Raw genomic sequence first — 19,162 nt, 5'->3', positions numbered from 1 at the left:
TAACGCCGTATTGATTCTTTCTCCATACAAAATTTGTAAAGGTGCATATGATGACGAGGAAGCAGCAGCGAGAGCCTATGATCTAGCCGCTCTGAAATATTGGGGCCCTGGGACACTAATTAATTTTCCTGTAAGAAGTTTCTGAGCTGGACTCCGTTTGGTGAATTGATGTCATCAACTGCATTTCATTTTGAGTCTCTGTGTTCCTAATTGCTATACTTCTTCTTAGGATATGACTCACTTTGTAGCTATTGCAATTTTACTCTTCTTTCTGAACCAAAGGGGCTGTGCAGGTGACAGATTATACTAGGGACCTCGAGGAAATGCAAAACGTCTCGAGGGAGGATTATCTAGCATCCCTTCGGAGGTTAGAATATATTTATATGATGATGTCACTCATGATAGTGTGTTAGTGCTTACAAGTCACATCATCTGCAGGAAGAGTAGTGGTTTCTCTAGGGGCATCTCCAAATATCGCCCCCTTTCCAGGTATGCTCCGGATTATGCACAAAATTTGGTCCATTTGTCATCTTTAAGATTCCATTTACCAGGGCATGCTAGTTTTAAATGTTTTTAATGCCTGGATAATTGTAAACTGAACTTTGGCTTTGTTTATGACTTCGCTCGCTATATTCTCCTATCTCTAAATAGTCGATGGGATTCACAATTTGGTCGTACGCCTGGAACTGACTACACCAAGAGTGCACTCTATGGTGAGAATGACTTTGAACTGTGGCATATAATACCCAATATAAATATGAATTTCTGTCGTTGACATTTTCTTCCTAATGATTCATGTACTGACCAAGGTTTGCTACTACTAAAGGTGCAGGTGATGAGATGACTACAGGAAGTGAATATGCTGGTGGTTATAGCGCTGACAGGAAGATTGATTTGTCAAATTACATCAAATGGTGGGGACCAAATAAATCTAGTCAGACTGATTTTCGGTCAAAAGCATTAGATGAAACAAATATTGGAGGTCCTGATGATGTTGCTAGTGAACTTAAATCTCTGGAATGGTCAATCAAGCCCACTGAACCCTATGAAATGCCGCGTCTGGGTGTGTCTCCAGAAAGAATGAAGCACAAAAAGATATCTGCTATGAGCATTTTGTTGAAGTCAGCAGCATACAAGAGCCTTCAGGAGAAAATCTCGAAAAAGAAAGAAAAGGATGAGAATGATGAGAATGAAAACAAAAATAATACTGACAAAGTTGAGCTTGGGAAGGCAGCTGATAAATCATGTCATGATGTTGGAAGTGAGAGACATAGTGCTGCATATGGGATAAGTGGAGGATTACCTATTCATAGGAATATGTATCCGTTGGCTCCTCTTCTGTCTGCTCCACTTCTCACCAGTTACAATAGTATTGACCCATTAACTGACCCCATCCTTTGGAGTTCTCTCGTTCCAGTTCTTCCTACTGGATCATCACGGACGAACGAGGTCTGTTTTTCCTTTCCTGAGCTTCGTAAGAAATAGATTTTACTCTTATCACATTTAGTGTTGGAAAACGTTAAATACATCTGATAATCTTGGTTCTGGAGGCTGGGAATATTTCACTGGTATAATTTGTTTTAGCACCATTTTCTGGAGTGTACAGCTTATTGCGTTTATTAAAGAGCTTAGTATGGCTTTTAATAAAATGGGGATAGTTTCAGATACATTGAAATGTAAGTTAACTAAAACACATTAACTTAAAAAACCTTTATTTGATAAGCAGTCAGGCACGGAGAATCCGTCAGAACAAATAAATCTGTTACTATATCACTTTTGTATTAGGAATACTTTTCTATTCATCATGTCAGCTTGTGGAACTGGTTTTCTTTAAAGCAAACTGCATTCCCTGATGCAGTAGCCATTGAAGATATGATTTTGCATGAAAAGTTGGGACAATTGCATACAGGTCACAAAAAATGAATCAAGCTCGGACTATACTTTCTTCCAGCAAGGAGAGTAGCGTGAAACTTCCCTGTTCTCCAGAATGAATGTGGAACCGGATCCTTCTTGAGGTCTATTGATGAGTAAAGTGGAGTATTGGACATGTTTAGGCTCAAGACTATGTGGTGCATCCGGAATCATGTACAAAAGTGCCTTCCAGTGCCCGTTATGATAGTAGCTAATGGGGAAGCAGAATTCGGAGAAATATTTGGAGATGTGTGTATCTTGGAGATGTGAATTCTGGAATGTTCCCTTTATATGTTTGACCTGCTGAGGATGTAGAGAGGTCGCGTTTCTCGGCTTGCAGACAATGTAGGCAGAGGGGACAAGATCTTCTGTTTTTTGCTCTCCTGACATAGTACATTTTTATCTTTTTCTTTTTGGGTCCTTTTCTATCTTGTGTGACATTATAGTTGTCCATTTTCACACGATAGTATTAAAGTTCATTACTTCACTGTATAGGTATTATCTTAAGAAATCGAATAGAACCATAGAGTCTCCTTTACATTGTGTATTATATGTTTAGAATTCTTTTATCATCTTTTTGTAGCAGTGGAAGAAAAGGGAAGAAGCCAAAAAATGGTGAAATTAACTTCTTTTATGAAAGAAATGTTATGCCTCGTGCTTTGAAGTTGGTTTTCATACCACACAGAATCTGTTTCTACTCTATTATGGAAATTCGGGTTTCGTGTAACTTGTAAATATGAACTTACAACACTCTTCTAATTCAATTCAGGAGAAAGAACATCGAAGTATGCAACCCAGAAGTATTTTACATCTTTGATAATCATCTCTCTCCAAAAAGAAAATGAAAAAGAAATTAGGGAAGATATTTCTTTGGAGCGAAATTTCTTCACAAAAGTGATGGTTAAAGGCAGCCCGTTATGCAGTTTGCTCCACTCTCCCACCCAAGTTTCAACGGCTAGTCGAAAAGCTGTCTAAAACAGGGCAGAGGCTTAAGGCATTCGTGTGAATGTTCACTCTTTCTCTCTCTCTCTGAGGTAATAAGTTTGGAGAATGAACATGAAAGCAGTCAACGTCATAATCAATTTATAAATGTCTAAGAGGATTTCAACAATTTTATCGCGACATTCATTTGCCAACAGCTATTTTCTCCATTCAGCAACTCATGCCATACGCTGCATATCCAAACCATCATCTTATTTTCCTTACACTGAGGAGGTCTTGGCTTCCCACCTTGCTCCGCTTCTACAGCAAAAAGACTCTTCTCTGATACCTTCAGTTCTTGAAAAAACCCGGCAAATACACGCCCAGATTACTGTTAATGGGCTCCACAACTTGGGGATTTTGGGCACAAGGATTTTGGGTATGTACATCCTGTGTAACAACTATCTTGATGCCAAGAAGTTATTCTGTCAGCTTCAACTGTGGTACGCTGCCCCTTGGAATTGGATGATTAGAGGGTTTACGATGATGGGCTACTATGACTACGCGCTTTTGTTCTACTTCAAGATGCTTACTTTTGGTACTAGTCCTGACAAGTATACTTTTCCCTACGTGATAAAGGCTTGCAGTGCCCTGCATGCTGTTGACTTATTGAAACTTGTGCATGGAATGATCAAAGAATTCGGGTTTGAGCTGGATGTGTATGTGGGCAGTGCCTTAGTTAAATTCTATGCTGAGAATGATTGTTTAGGAAACGCGAGGGATTTGTTTGATAAATTGCCTCTAAGGGATATCGTGTTGTGGAACGTGATGCTTAACGGTTACCTGAAATGTGAAAGTTTAGCCGATAATGTGATTGGATTGTTCGAGGAAATGAGAAAAAGTGAGGTTGAGCCCAATTCTGTCACTTACACTTGTGTTCTTTGCTTGTGTGGCTTGAGATCAATGGTGGGGTTTGCCGCCCAGGTTCATGGCCTCGTTGTTAAGTGTGGCTTGGAGATGATTTCTCCAGTGGCTAACACTTTGGTTGCCATGTACGCTAAATGCCGTTGCCTGCTTGATGCTCGAAAGCTGTTTGATTTTGTTGCACAGGCTGATCTCATTACCTGGAATGCAATGATTGGAGGGTACATTCAGAATGGGTTTATGCGTGAGGGTTTGGATTTGTTTCAGAGAATGATATCTTCGGATGTCAAACCAGACTCAATAACTTTCGCAAGTCTGCTCCCATTAGTTCCTGAGTTGGGAGGTCTTAATCAAGGAAAAGAAATCCATTGTTATATTGTTCGACATGGGGTGTTATTCGATCTATTCTTGAAGAATGCTCTTATTGATATGTATTTCAAGTGCAAGGATGTGAGAATGGCTTGCAAGGTCTTTGACGAGAGCTCTGCTGTGGACACTGTCATCTGCACTGCTATGATCTCTGGGTTTGTGCTCAACGGGATGAATCTTGATGCTTTGAAAACTTTCCGCTGGTTGCTTCATAAGAAAATGAGGCCCAATGCTGTAACATTTGCGAGCACTCTACCAGCTTGTGCAGGCCTGGCTGACCTAAGATTGGGTAAGGAATTGCATGGTAACATAATTAGAAAGGGACTAGAAGGAAGGTGTTATGTCGGAAGCGCAATAACTGACATGTATGCTAAATGTGGAAGGTTAGATCTCAGTCATCAAGTTTTTCTAAGGATACCTGAACGAGATTCTGTATGTTGGAACTCAATGATCACGAACTGTAGCCAGAATGGCAAACCAGAAGTGGCCATCGATCTTTTTTGTCGCATGGGGTTAGAAGGAGCGAAATATGACTGTGTCAGCATATCAGCTGCTCTTTCAGCATGCGCACACCTGTCTGCTCTTCGTCGTGGGAAACAGATACATGGTTTCATGATGAGAAATGGATTCAACTTTGATATTTTTGCTAATAGTGCACTAATAGACATGTACTCTAAATGCGGTCATATGGATTTAGCAGAACGTGCTTTTGACATGATGGAATTCAAAAATGAAGTTTCCTGGAACAGCATCATTGCTGCATATGGAAATCATGGCCAGTTAAAAGAATGCCTGGCTCTATTTCGTGCAATGCAAGATGAGGGGTTTCAACCTGATCACGTCACTTTTCTTGCAATATTATCTGCTTGTGGCCATGCTGGTCAAGTTGAAGAAGGAAAGCTCCACTTCAATTCCATGATCCAAGATTATGGGATTGCTGCCCGCATGGAGCATTATGCATGCTTAATTGATTTGTTTGGCCGAGCTGGTCGGTTAGAAGAAGCATTCCAAGTAATTGGGACCATGCCGTTTACTCCAGATGCTGGCATTTGGGGCACCTTATTAGGGGCCTGCCGGATTCATGGCAACGTTGAGCTTGCAGAGCTGGCGTCAGAACACCTTTTCCAATTAGACCCACAAAATTCTGGGTACTATGTATTGCTATCAAACCTGCACGCTGATTCTGGAACCCGAGTGAGAGCTGTCCAAATACGCAATCTCATGAAAGAAAGAGGAGTTCAAAAAGTACCTGGTTACAGCTGGGTTGAAGTCAATGACTCCTCCAATATGTTTGTTGCTGCAGATAAGAATCACCCACAGTCTTCAGAGATTTATCTAATGCTGAATAATCTTTTATTGGAGATCCAAGATGAAGGATATCTTCCCCAAATCAGCACCCCAACCACTGATTGATAAGTGTCAATAGCACCAGAATCTTATAGTGACTGAGCAATATGATAGTTAAGCCTGGGAGTGTCTTTCCTCTTTCCTCTTTGATCTTCCCCCAATCTTCTACATAGTATTACTGTATGGCATGCTACTTATTATACTCATGACTAAGAATTTCTTGATAAGGGACGCAAGAAAGAGGGACCCCTGTGAGAGTGCTGTTACTATTCAACTTGATAATATTTTAAATTAACGATCAACAATTTAGTTACATTTCGCACTCGACTATTTGCTTGGGGCAATGCCCTACTATACATTGTTGTTTATCCCTATGTTTATTACTTCGCTCAGTCACTATAAGATTCTGGTGCTATTGATCCTTATCAATCAGTGGTTGCAATTCCTGTCAAGAGAATTAATTTATGTTTCGTGGATGAGCCTACTACTGGCAGACCCACCAGGACAACACAAATGAAAGGAGATTGGCTTCTTGCAGTTACTTCATTTTGAGTTGGCTGCGCTTTTATTTCTTTAGCCTGTGTGTTTAATTTGAGTGGCTAGATGGAAGATATAATTTGTTCAGGATGAAACAGATTTCAGGACAATCAAAATGCAGCAAATTCGGATTTTTGACAAGAGTTGGTTCAGAACGTCATTCTTGCCAAAGCCACAAAATTTAACAAGAATCATAGCCTGAGCGTCCCTCACCCGCTCACTTATTTTCCCACTATAATTTTGTGGGACTATATTCTTCTACAAACAAATTTTGATGCTTACTGAGGTGGTAAGCCAAGAACAGAATCAGAACTCTTGACGAGATTGATGTTTTCTTTTCTTCTTCTGTTTAGCGTCTTCAGTCTCGACTTTTGTTCAGAACAACAGCAAGGTCTCGGAGCTCCTCAAATGCCTGCATTGTTTCGGAATCAAATCCTCCAGCAAACTGCACAAGTTTTCACATAGAGAAGCATTAAAATAGGTGCAACTACTTCCAGAGATCAAGATCACCTTATTTATGCATACTGATCAAAGAACAAAGAAGTTCTTTTTCTAATTTTCCACTGATTTCATAATTTTCTGAAAATAAACCAACCTGATGAATTCGGAAAGCAAATCTCACTCCCTGGAGCAACATATAATCCAAGGAAGAATCTTTATCCAATGTTCCCTTGGACTGAAGTTCTATTGCCACTCTCTCCATGTACATCTTAGCCAGTTTCACAGAACCAAACTTTATCTGAAATCAAGACAACACATTAGTTGGTTCTTTGTCAAGCCCTAAGGATGCAAAAAATCTTAAGCAGCTAGTTGCCTAAAAATTTAAGTTATAGGTCATGCATTTTTATGCTGAAGTCATGTTAGGTACCAATTATTTTGAAGAATACCACCCTGTTTCTCAATGTCCTAAGTTCTTAGTGGCATAGGTCCTACAGAGTAAGCTGCTGCAATGGAAAAAAGTTAAATTCATTGATGTAGCAATGGAAGGGCCAAACCTTGCTTAATATTCCATTGTCTAGCATCCAGTCTGTGGGAATGTGGAACTCCTTGCAGTGTCTCATCAATGAGTCTCTTGTTCGGAGGATATTATGCACAGTACGCTCCATCCTGATCAAGGAAATCATTATGCAAACTGCCTGAACCAACTTATTAGGATTCTTAGAGAAGTTAAATTATGCAAGTTTGCGTGAAGCTATGATGTCTTACCTCTCAGACAAAGCTGCCATTTTCTTCAACGCTATGTCGCATGGCAGACGAGGATCATCCTTATAGATTGAAACTTCCTGCTCTAGCTTCCTTAGGTCGCTATATCCAAATGCTGCTTCTCTTAATGTGTCAGCTTTCTTTTCTGGCCACTCAAAGTGCTTCAGCACTGCCCTTTCGTCAACCTGTAAGACAAGTCAAATAGAAGAAGTAAGTGGCTGGACATCCTAATTCAAAACTGTAGTTGCTCAAAGCTGACTTAGTTAGAACTTGTGAAAAGAAGATAATGAGTACTTTATTGTCCTCCATGAATTCAGAAACAGATTTTCAAATCCTTACGAATGTTTCTGATGGAAGAAACTTACGAGAAAACTTAGTTCATCATCTAGCCACTTCACAAATGCAAGGACATCTTCAATGTTCTGGTAAACAGCATTATTGACTTCTCGTATAAGGGAGTTCACAAATTCTCCTTGGGTCTCAACATCCGCCTTTATCTGCTCAGAAACAGTAATTTGATGCATGTATATGAGAATTCTCTGCTAAAAAAGAACAGAAGCCAGAATTTTTTAGGCCACTATCTTCAGAGATAATGTCTAATAATGTATTGAATCATTATTAAACATGACTCAACATATCAAGCAGACAACGAAATAATTATTTATTTTTCTTGGTGTCACACTGCATGAAAATGATGACAAGAGAACTTACGGCAAGCAAATGAGACGATCGGTTCTCAATTTCGCCAATCATGCTACTACGAACGTTTGCAACATCTGATGCATCTGTAGTCCCAGAATTTAAGCAGTCCTTCCTAGACTCTCTCTTCATGAGAGAGTGATAAAACTCGACAACTTGGGGAGCTCGCTGCACCGTTCCTGTCATGCTTCTAGCCATTAACTTTGGAGGAGGTGGTGGGGGTGGTGGGGGTGGAGGAAGAGTTGGAGGGGAAGTTCGACTAGAAGTTTCTTCTTTTGGTCCAGATAAACCAGCACATGAAGGCCTCGGAGGGGGATTAGGGATTCGTAAGGTCCTTTTCTCGATATCCAAAGAAGCCGTCATCTTAGAAACTTCATGAGAATTGGTATAGACATTGGGCCTGTTGCTTACTTCTAAGTCATACTTTTCGGAAACTAGTACCTCGGGCGTCTTGTCCGCTTCCTTGGAACATATAAAACTATCAGATTGCCTTTTTTTGTTTAGTATCAGATCGTCGGGACAGCAATTTGTTCCACTAATAGAGTGTCTTCGTGCTAAACCTAGGGGATCATCCCAATTATGATTGACAAAATCGTCCATGTATTTCATTTGATGCAAGTCTTCATCAGTAATAGGCCATCTTTTAAACTTCTTGACAAGATACAACCTCTTTGTGGCAGTATCATTAGAATCTTGATCCATTTGAAAAGATGAAAAGCAAATAGATTCCCTGCTCTTCTCGACGGAATTCGGGCTTGTTGACTTGTCCGAAATCCTGGTAGAGCAACTCCGCAACTCATCTCTTAAACATGAGTTAACCCACCTCAGGTAAGCAAGCTCCTCAACTTCATTCATCCGACTCATTTGAAGACCTTCCACTTGTTTGCATAGATCTTCATTGGTATGCCTCAGCAAAGAGGCTTCTGCTTTAATCTTCTCAACAATGTCACTCTGCAGATAAACAAGTTTTCAGTTGAACTACTAGAGACAAGAAGAACCTACTAAGGAACCCTATGGAAAATCCTTAAATAACAGCACTCATGAAGTTATGGGAAGGGCAGAGGAACATAATTTAACGTTAGTAGCTAAGATTTCAACAATTTTATGATCCAGAAGATACAATTAATTAAACTGCCCGACCACATTACAACAAAAAACCAAGTGCTGTATTTGATCTATTCAAATAATAAAAGGAGAACTCAAAACTCTGACCCCCACCACCCCCCACCCCCCCAAAAAAAAAAAAAACAAAACAAAACAAAAAAAGCTCCAACTTTGGCAAGGGTGGCTAACTAAATAGTATCCAGAAAAAGCTTTAACTATTTAATGGTGATTATCATACCTCAGAAACTTTGGCAAGGGTGGCTAACTGGGATTCCAAGGAAGAAATCCTGCCAGAAAGATTTCTCTTCTGAAGCTGCAGCTCCTTGTTCAAGCGCCTCAACTCTAAGACCTCCATCTCTACACTACTAAAACTGTCACGAACTTCACTTTCCAAAACATCCTCATGCTTCCCCATGACAGAGGCCAAAGACACCAACTGTCCAGAAAGGTTCGCCTTTTCATTTTCGAGGCATCCCACTCTCTTGAGAAGGCCATCAATTTCACTCTTCTTCAATTCAAGCTCCCTCTCAACTTCCAACACCTTGGGATTCCTCTTATACTCTGACAACTCAGCTTGCAAGCTGAGCTCCCTATCCTTTGATTCTTGCAACAAATTCCTCAAATGATCGATTTCAAGAAACAAATCTTCAGAAGAGCCTGAAGGTTTTGTCTTGTTTTGGCTTTGAACAGTTTGTGGATGCACTTGTGTAGCATTTATGGAGCATGAAAGGTCCCCGATGAGCGATCTTTTGATTCTTGAATTTGAAACCAATGGCTGGTTCTTCTGGTTTGATGTATCAGAGTTGTTAAGAGGCAGCTTCTTGCTTTGAGCTGTGGCCTGCAACACTCTGGTTTTGGATTTCTTATCTGCAGCTGAGAATCCCTTCACTATGTGAGAACCCCAAGAGGATTTCATTCTTGAAAAATTGCTGTTTCCCTTCACATTACGATGATTATTATCCTTTGGAACCTGGTTTTGATCAGCAAATTTTGAAGATTTCACTCTGTTCTCAGATGGGTTTTCTTCTCTCATTGTGAACAGCACTCTTAACTTAAAGCATCAATATATATAATCAGATAGTAGTAAAAGCAAATAAACAACCATAAACCCAGAAAAAACCCGGCAGAAACAACAATGGGATTCAAGAATCATCAAGAAACTCAGCTAAATGATCTTGTCTGTTAAGAAAAACAAAGATAGTTCACCCGAAAGGCGTACAACCATAAAAGAATGGATTCTGTCTCCCGATAGACTGGCCCTAAGGTAGATTCAAATGAAATTCAAGAATCCAAAAGCAGGTGGGCTTTTTATATTTATCGCACTAAAGGAGTGAGGTTTGAAGTTTTCTTTTTCTTGAACTGTTAATAAATTAATACAATATTGAAAGTGAAGTGAGGTGGGGTTGGGCGCAAATATTTGGAAACAGGGAAAAAGGGTCCGACGATGTTTCTGTTCTGTTCTGATATTCTGAAACTCGGAAGAGTAAAAAGTGGTACTGTGTCGCAGCTTTCACTGCTTTCCTTCTTTCTTTCTTTCTTTCTCTGTTAGCATTTTGAATTTGAATTTTGAAATCTATCTGGGGAGCTGCGAATCTCCACCAATCCACGGCTGAAAATCCAGTGAAGAAGGGGGAATGATGACGTGTAAGAAGTGCGCCCCGCTCCAATCAACGGTCGAATTTCGAGCCCGGCCTCCGTTTCAAATGATCCGGGTTCAGTAAGTATTATATTTAAACTACTCATGGAGAATTGTATTTCTAAATAAATAAAATTATAAATTGCTTAGATTTTAAATTATAATAATATACAATTAGAATTTTGAATAATTAATAAGTATACGAACAGAAAAGTAGATTGAGTATTAATAAATTTGAATTGTTTTACTAATTAAATTTACCTATAAAATGAGTGAATTTTTTTAATAAAGATGATAATCAAAGCTATACTTATCTAAACTTGAAAAGAAAAAACAACTAATTTTACATCAAAACAAAATTTAAATTATACTATTAACTAATTTATCCAAAAAAGATTTGGTGAATCTTTTGGAAAAGATAATTATCATACACTTATCTAATGTTAAGTAAAATAAAAAATATGTTCTCGTGTTGCAAAATGCTCCAAATTCCTCAAGAAGGGTGTATGTTTATCCATCTTACCAAATTCGGATATAAGAATTTGAGACGAGTTGTGGATTTAAAAATTTCAAACTATCTCTTCTACATTCGCTAAGAGTATGGTTTGTTCTCTTTTTATTGGCCATTTGATGGAGTGAAATGATTTTTTTGGAGTTATGGTCTCTTTTGTAAAATTCAAAATTCAAATCTAACTACTAATCAAAATAACTTGTCTAGGACCAATTTTAGCTAAAGTTGGAGCCATCAGGATTTCTATCCTATGGATAAAATTGCGGATAACATCATATATTTGAATCAAATTTTGGTGTCATTTCAAAATTTGAGTATGTTAATATCAAACAAGTTAAATATAAATAATGTACTACACCCAAATAAAAATTTGATACTTGTACAGTGGAATGATATATTGATTCTTGTCGGGACGGTTCTTAGAATAATAATATTTAAAAAAATAAAGAAATATAAAAAGAAAAAGGAAGATGTTACATTGGATGATAGGGGTAATTAGGTAAAATTCCAGCTTTCAACTCGCAAAACCTCTCAAGATCGTTATATGTACGGTACGCGTGTTACGTATGAATAGCAATTTTACAACTAATGCGACTCAATCGGGACGGCATGAATGAAGAGGACATATGGTCGACCTGACTGAGGGGAAAGGCTTCCCAATCCCCATCTTCAATTTGCAACCGCTGCATTCTTGAAAATATCTTCTTGCTCGTCAAAGTTCAAACCCTCTTCTTTCTTTTTTTTCTTTCCCCTTTATGGAATTGAAGAAGAGGAGATGAAGATGCTTGATGGTTTATGTCTATCCGAATCCGCCATTGGAGCTCTGTCTTTTGTAAACTACACCCACAGTCCATTATACCTTCGTGGGTTTCCGATACTGCGGAAACCCATTGTCGCAATTGCGCCAAGGAGAAAGAAGCTGGACAGAGTTATAACGAGAAGCGCTTTAAGTGATGGCGGTGGCGTTGTTCTTGATCAAGAGTTTGAATTTAAGCCTTCGTTTGATGAGTATTTGAAGGCCTTGGAAACTGTTAAGATTGATAGAGATAATAATGGTGATCGTAGTAACAACAATGATAGGAAAAAGAAGAGTATAAAGAAAATTGTTCGAGAAGAAGAGAATGGCAACGATGAGGTGACTGCTGTTCAAGAAAATTCAAGAAAGCGTGTTCTTCACAAGAAAAGTGCATTCGTTCAAGAAGATTCAAGAAAGGATGTTTTTCGCCGGGAAATTGCTTTGGAAGTGGTTAAGAAGAAGCAGGATAAAAATACCAAGAGTCTTACTCGGAAGAAAAGTGATAGCACGGAGGGTAAATTCTTGGATTTGGAAAGAGCTGCATTTAAGTCACTGGAGTGTGAAGATAATATCGTCGACAAGCCAAGAATTTCAAGGGTAGACATGGAGGAGAGAATTCAGAAGCTTGCTAAGTGGTGAGTAAAATAAGCATACAAAATTGGTTAACCATTTACACTTGCTTGTATAATATTTTCTGATCGCCATTCTTGATTATCTTTGATGTAATTATTTATGTATCTATACTGTTGCTATTTCTGAATTAGGGTTGTGTTTTGTCTGTTGGGTTTAGTAGAAACTAGAATGCGTCTCACAGGAATCAATAATTTCACCTAGGAAGGATATATTTCAGTCTATGCTTGACATGCTATACTGGTTTCTAATTCTTAGAGACTCACAATAGGTTAACTTCATGCCCTCTCAGGTAAGACCTCATTGTGCAGTTTCCATTATGTTTGCTTTTCAATCTCCCAAATTGTCGAAAGTACTGTGAATAGAATCCCCTGTTATACTCACAGTAAATAAAGTAGTTTACTTCTACAGTTTGAATGGTGCAGACATTGACATGCCAGAGTGGAAATTCTCTGAAATGATGCGAAGTGCTCAAATAAGATTTTCAGATCATTCTATTTTGAGGACTGTCCAGATATTGGGTAAGTTTGGAAACTGGAGGCGGGTGCTCCAAGTCATTGAATGGATGCAGTCACGTGAGCGCTTCAAGTCCCACAGGATACGGTATTTTCTCCCTTCTCCTTTGCCTACATTTTACCTCATTAATGTCCAAACTGATGATTTACGGGGGGAGAAAGCTTTGAAGCATTTCTCAGGTTGCCATCTAGTGACAGAGGCACACTGTTACTCTCAGTCTTGCCTTTAAGTCCATCCTAATCCGTCTGTTAAATTACTTGAGGGATTCCTGAGAAACCATTGTGGACATACTTAGACTAAAAACTTGATTTCAAGGAGTTGACTGAAAACAGAATCCAATGCAAATACAAATTTATTCAAAAAGTTTAATCATTAATTTGTCGGTGAATAAGTGGCTTAGAAAAAGAGAGGGTCTTAGAAGGCTTCATTGAGGATTATCTTGGCTGATAAAAATGTACCACCCTGTCTGGAAGAACCATGTTTCAGATGCTTACATGTAGTATGTGATTTCTTCGCGGAGAAACCAAAGAACTGGTAGATCTAAGGGGGCACAAGTTGTCTCTGTTTGATCATCTTTGGAGGGTTACAGTTACCATAAATTTGCTATAGTCAAACATGTTAACTAGAGTAGCATGTTATGGATCTAACATGGTCTTCTCCTGGTAAAATAGTTTTGGATGGCCATATGAAGTTTAGAGATGTGTAGGTGTGATAAAGAATATCTTTCTGTTTTATGTTGTTACTTTGAACTTGGAATTTTGTGTCGTAAAATTAATCGTTGTATTCCCTAGCTATTGTTGGATATATGACATCCTCCCAGTTCTCTGGCTACTGCTCCTTCTGTCTTGGGAAACTGTAGCTTGCATCAAGTTCAGAGCTTGACATATGATGTACAGAAAGTAATTATCTAATCATAGTTATATGGTGAAGACTTGTTTTCCTGTTTGTCCATGTTTTCCAGACATATTTATACTGCTGCACTGGATGCTCTTGGAAAAGCTAGAAGGCCAGTGGAGGCTCTCAATCTCTTTCGGACAATGCAGGTAGCATTTCATATTATACATCCTTAAATTAGTAGCTAATGAAGACGGATAACTAAATCATTGAATTTTCTTTTCTTTTTCCTCTTTGATCACTCCTATAGGAGCAAATGGCTTCCTACCCTGACATTGTGGCTTATCATTGTATTGCTGTCACTCTTGGACAAGCTGGGCATATGAAGGAACTATTTGATGTGATTGATAGCATGAGGTCTCCTCCCAAAAAGAAGTTCAAAACTGACTTTCTTGAGAAGTGGGATCCACGATTAGAACCCGATGTAATTGTCTACAATGCTGTAAGTAGCATCTGGTAGTGATGTATCTTTCTGTTTATGAACCATTATCTTATTGTGCCTAGAATGACTATCTCTTGTAGCTAGAAACTATTATTCAGTCCACCGGTTGTTGCTGTTATATGCTATTGATCTGTATAGTATATACGCTTCATGTGTGCTCCCTTCCAACAAATTTTTTTAATTTCTTAACTGTAGTATGTCCCGCAGTGTAAACATGGCTGCCGGGATATAGACGTCCTTTTTTATGCAACACAAATAGCTTCCAATAACTGGTTTGATAATTATATCAAATGCTTCATACTTGTTTAATTTTCCTTCCAGGCAGTTTAATTTCTTATACAGATCTTCAACTCTCATTCATCTGTTACATATCAGATCTTGGTGTTGCACAGCAATTGTTTAGACACAGAAACAATTTTCTTGAGGTTTGAGTTGTCCAGTTGCTATTTCTCAACCAGGTCCTTAATGCTTGTGTTCGGCGTAAGAAATGGGAAGGAGCTTTTTGGGTCCTCCAGCAGCTAAGCCAACAAGGTCAACAACCTTCAAGCACAACCTATGGGCTGGTTATGGAGGTAACGCCCTAATGCTACTGCTTCTCACATCATCTGCAATATGCAGTTGCGATCAAAGATTTCACTTTTCCTTTTCCCAGCAATCTCAGGAGTTCCAGTATTCATTGCTGGCAACTACCATAATCTTCTATAGTATTTTATCCATAAAAGTTAAAATGCTTACTTGCCCATCCAATCTTAACCTTGCTGTTTGGTTTCTTACATGTCTGCATCATGAAAATAGTTTTTCTTGACAGCATAGTTCTGACATTTTCCTGACCAGACGATGCTGATAAGTAAAGATGAGAATACTCGAAAAATTCATGGCTTGTCATTTCTTGCTTTGTGACATACATTAATTTCGTGACCCACTGAGTTGAGTTGCAGTGAGGAGCCCCGATATACCATACTCAATGTCTAAATCCTCTAAGCTTCAAACGAAATAGATCTAAGATCCCATTAGGGGTTATGCTTTGCAGCCTTTTCGCTGGTGACCTCCAGATCATATGATGCACAGGGGCCATCTCAGTGAAAGCAGCTTGTTCTGCTGCTTTCTCTTCTGCCCGCAATAGACATTTGCAGTCTATTGATGATTTTTCTGTCTTTCAAGTTAAAAACATGAAATTGATTGTTTCTTACAGTCTTGACAGTGGAACCTTGTCGTTGAGATTTCTGGTAGTATTATGAAGAGTTCTGTTTTTTTTTTTTTTTGGGTTGGGGTGCGGTGGGGAGATCCTCTACTTATATAGACTGTTTGTTGGCCGCAAAAGTATCTGTCGCAGTCCTCACTTAACTCAACTTGAGTTCTATCTAAAAAAATTAGTGCTGCCTTTACATTGACATCCTCTAACGACTTACATAAATTTATTCATCTTGGACAGGTGATGTTGGCATGTGGCAAGTATAACTTGGTTCATGATTTTTTCAAGAAAGTGCAGAAATCATATATACCAAATGCTTTGATTTATAAAGGTACTTTATTGAAATATTTCTTAAACCTATAATGCATGCAAATGGATTTCCCCCATTAAATGTCCTATTATCTGTAGTTCTTGTGAATGCTTTATGGAGGGAAGGCAAAATTGATGAGGCCATAATGGCTGTTGAAGAAATGGAGAAAAAAGGAATAGTTGGTAATGCTGGTCTATACTATGACCTTGCTCGATGCCTTTGTAGTGCTGGAAGGTGCCATGAGGCACTAAAACAAGTAGGTACTTTTTAATTTGTTATGCATTCGTGTCAATAAATTCCTTTTATTGTGATTTTAAAGTCAGTCTAACATACTTATGTTAACTAGAGTGAGTTTCTGACGGTGCTTCTCCATTGATGGCAGTTTGAACTTATTGAATTCTATGGTATAGTTCTACATCATTCTTGTGATTGTTAAACTGGAAGTTTATTTGATCATGTATTCATGCTACTGATTATTTGTTGGTATTGTTTCGCATTATGAAGCTTACACTCTTCACAGAGTGTGCAATGGTGTCTCTACAACTATTATGTTTCTGCTGCTTATCTCGTATTTGGAAGTACAGTTCCCGAACTATCCATGGGGGACGTATAGAAATTGAAATCTTCTGCTTTTCTCTCATTTTCCTTTTTCTTTTATATTTCACAGATTGACAAGATATGCAAAGTTGCAAATAAACCACTTGTGGTAACTTACACTGGTTTAATTCAAGCATGTGTGGACGCTGGCGATGTTGGTAATGGGGCTTATATCTTTAATCATATGCAGAAGTTTTGCTCACCCAATCTCATAACATGTAACATAATGCTGAAAGCTTTTCTTGACCATGGGATGTTTGAAGAAGCGAAACAGTTATTTCTAAGTTTATTGGAAAATGGCAACTTAATTCGCCATGAAGAAGATTATAAAGTTAGGGTTATACCAGATATCTATTCGTTCAATACAATGTTAGATGCTTGTGCTTTGGAGCAAAAGTGGGATGATCTCGAGTTTGTATATGCCCAAATGCTGAAATATGGTCACCACTTCAATGCAAAACGTCATCTTCGGCTAGTACTGGATGCTTGCCGTGCTGGAAAGGTATTCTACTCAACCTTAACTGCAGCTCCTTAAGTGTTGGATGGAATAATTATGATATCAGCCTAGAGAATAATTTAGAACAGGGTGACTCTTTTTCATTCAATTGCTTTTCCAGGTGGAGCTATTGGAAATGACGTGGAAACACTTGGTTGAAACTGAAAGGATTCCACCATCTCTGCTTGTCATGGAAATGTTTTGCACGAGACTGGAGCAGGGTGATTATACTGCTGCAGTCTCTTACTTGACTAACTTTGCTTCTGTGGAGTCTCAGGTGTTTTCCCGAAAATCTTGGTCGAAAATTTTCATTGAAAATGGCCACCGGTTTGAGGAGGGTACCCTCGATGCGTTGGTGCATGAGGTGAGCGTTTCCCTCGCCGAGAGTGAAAACGTTCCACTTGAGCATCTGATTGACTCTTGTAGAGAATACTTAAGCAGCCGAAGAACATCAACTGATCCCAAGCAAACTGAAATAGCATGTAAAATTCAAGAAGTTGCTGCTGTATTGTGAAACCCATGTAAAATTTGTGTACTACAGCTAGCTGTTGAAGATTGCTGGCTCTTACAGATGTAGTTAACGTTGTCCCGGCAAGTAGACGCTGATAATGGGGAAGTCATCTCAGATTATCCAAAAGAAAGAAGATGTGCTGAAGTTAGTTGCTAACGAGAAAAACCTTGAGCAGCAGCACCGCATTGTCTTATGGTAAGGGCCGATGGGCCATGGAGCTGCCGACACGTGGGCCATCCGTCGAGAGAAAATAGGTGTTTGTAATTTTGAAGTGATTGGGACATTAATAACAAAAAGTTGCTCGAAATGAATGGCATTGGCTGCTGGGCTCCCACATTAAGTTGACCGCAATTCCGGAGGTTGAATGAATCATTGGACGTGCATATGATTTCCATTTCCTCCTTAAACAATATATACGTCAACGTGCTTCCTTCCTACTTTACATATTTTTCATTTAGTTTTTCTATGTTTGGTTTGTTCTTAAGATGACTCAAACTCCAACGACATATTACTTATTTCCTACTTCACTTTCATTTGAAATTCCCACTGCGTCATCTTAATTTTCAAACTCAAATTTTGTAAACGGAATTGATCTTATGTGGTACGCTTAGACGACTACATCCATCTTTTTGCACTTAAAGACCGACCCAACAAAGAATATATAGACAACAAAGTGGCAGTCAACAAGAAGAAACAATGAGACAATTCAATTGAAAACAGAGTGGAGGACAGTTGGTAATGATTAAGAACACATGCTTGCCTTATTCTTATATCATCAACTTGATTACACCTAAACTTAGCCGTATCCTAAGATCCAAACCATCTCTATTTGTATTGGGACTCAACCCACTACCAATGCTTAATTGAAAACTCCTCATTCACACCTTTTCTTTAATAGGATCATACGGTGATTTAATTTGAATTTGAAGTAAGTATCATTAATTTAAATGGGGATAGTCTAAAAAAAAAGTATATCGTTTGAAATTAAGTATTCTTTTTTGTTATGATTTGCATCCAATAGTATGATAGGTCTCCTAAATTCAAATTCAACTACAAATCTCTTAAATGATCTTGCAACCACAAACTTGACGAGAACTATACCAAAAAATTCTCTAGTTATAGTCATTCGCTATTTCAGTTAATAAAGTTATTTATAAGATAACCATTTTCCTATTCTGTCAACAAAATTCGGATATGAGACCAAATATGTTTGATTTTTTTTTTCCTTATAATTTTAAAATGAAAAAATAAAAGTATTGAGCCCTTGTCGTATAGAAATTGAAAGTGTAATTTCGTGTATCATTTAATATATGGAAAGTAACAATTAATAAATTTGGGATTTATATGGAATTTTTTTTTCTCTAGGATTAGGGGGTATGTATATGTATGATATGGCAACAAGTTTGCAGGTGGATGGCAATATGCACTATCTATCAGGTTTTATTGATTGTCTCTTTCAGTTGCAAGAATGCAATGATCGGCGGTCAACTCTCTTCTCTCTCTCTCTCTTATTCGGCTTATTTTTTTTATTCTTTTTAAAAGTCTTCTTCTTAGACTTAGACTTAGTCGTAATTAATCCTATTGACGATTTAATTAATCTGCTTTTATATAACGTG

At 38.4% G+C, this 19,162-nt stretch overlaps 4 protein-coding genes across 6 annotated transcripts in view; 3 read left to right on the top strand and 1 right to left on the bottom strand.

The window, feature by feature from the left end:
- The window catches only part of LOC105175841 (AP2-like ethylene-responsive transcription factor At2g41710), a 3,381-nt gene extending 874 nt beyond the window's left edge, over window positions 1-2,507 (top strand). The window contains exons 4-9 of one of the 3 annotated variants that reach the window (XM_011098449.2): window positions 42-130; window positions 294-367; window positions 439-489; window positions 652-713; window positions 827-1,449; window positions 1,859-2,507. In XM_011098449.2, coding sequence (XP_011096751.1) covers window positions 42-130; window positions 294-367; window positions 439-489; window positions 652-713; window positions 827-1,449; window positions 1,859-1,861 — 902 coding nt within the window. In that variant the 3' untranslated portion in view covers window positions 1,862-2,507. The remainder of the gene's footprint in view (window positions 1-41; window positions 131-293; window positions 368-438; window positions 490-651; window positions 714-826; window positions 1,450-1,858) is intronic. The other 2 variants (XM_011098447.2, XM_011098446.2) reach the window with 2 other exon arrangements.
- Window positions 2,675-5,968, top strand: LOC105175840 (pentatricopeptide repeat-containing protein At4g21300). Its single transcript, XM_011098445.2, has one exon. It carries the CDS (start codon window positions 3,001-3,003, stop codon window positions 5,536-5,538), a length of 2,538 nt encoding a protein of 845 aa, XP_011096747.1. The 5' UTR covers window positions 2,675-3,000; the 3' UTR covers window positions 5,539-5,968.
- On the bottom strand, window positions 6,113-10,521 carry LOC105175839 (protein CHUP1, chloroplastic-like). Its single transcript, XM_011098444.2, has 7 exons — window positions 9,254-10,521; window positions 7,924-8,862; window positions 7,578-7,709; window positions 7,216-7,397; window positions 7,005-7,116; window positions 6,605-6,748; window positions 6,113-6,454 (listed from the first exon to the last, which is right to left on the bottom strand). The coding sequence occupies exons 1-7, from the start codon at window positions 10,046-10,048 to the stop codon at window positions 6,368-6,370; spliced, it is 2,391 nt and encodes a 796-aa protein (XP_011096746.1). The 5' UTR covers window positions 10,049-10,521; the 3' UTR covers window positions 6,113-6,367.
- Window positions 11,669-17,992, top strand: LOC105175837 (pentatricopeptide repeat-containing protein At1g30610, chloroplastic). Its single transcript, XM_011098442.2, has 9 exons — window positions 11,669-12,593; window positions 13,000-13,191; window positions 14,066-14,147; window positions 14,249-14,440; window positions 14,899-15,012; window positions 15,873-15,963; window positions 16,041-16,198; window positions 16,610-17,041; window positions 17,157-17,992. The coding sequence occupies exons 1-9, from the start codon at window positions 11,938-11,940 to the stop codon at window positions 17,547-17,549; spliced, it is 2,310 nt and encodes a 769-aa protein (XP_011096744.1). The 5' UTR covers window positions 11,669-11,937; the 3' UTR covers window positions 17,550-17,992.

This window comes from Sesamum indicum, linkage group LG12 (assembly GCF_000512975.1).
Source record: "Sesamum indicum cultivar Zhongzhi No. 13 linkage group LG12, S_indicum_v1.0, whole genome shotgun sequence".
Taxonomy (NCBI): Eukaryota; Viridiplantae; Streptophyta; class Magnoliopsida; order Lamiales; family Pedaliaceae; genus Sesamum; species Sesamum indicum.
Note: the sequence above shows the minus strand (reverse complement) of the source record. Positions and strands in the feature narration are given on the sequence as shown.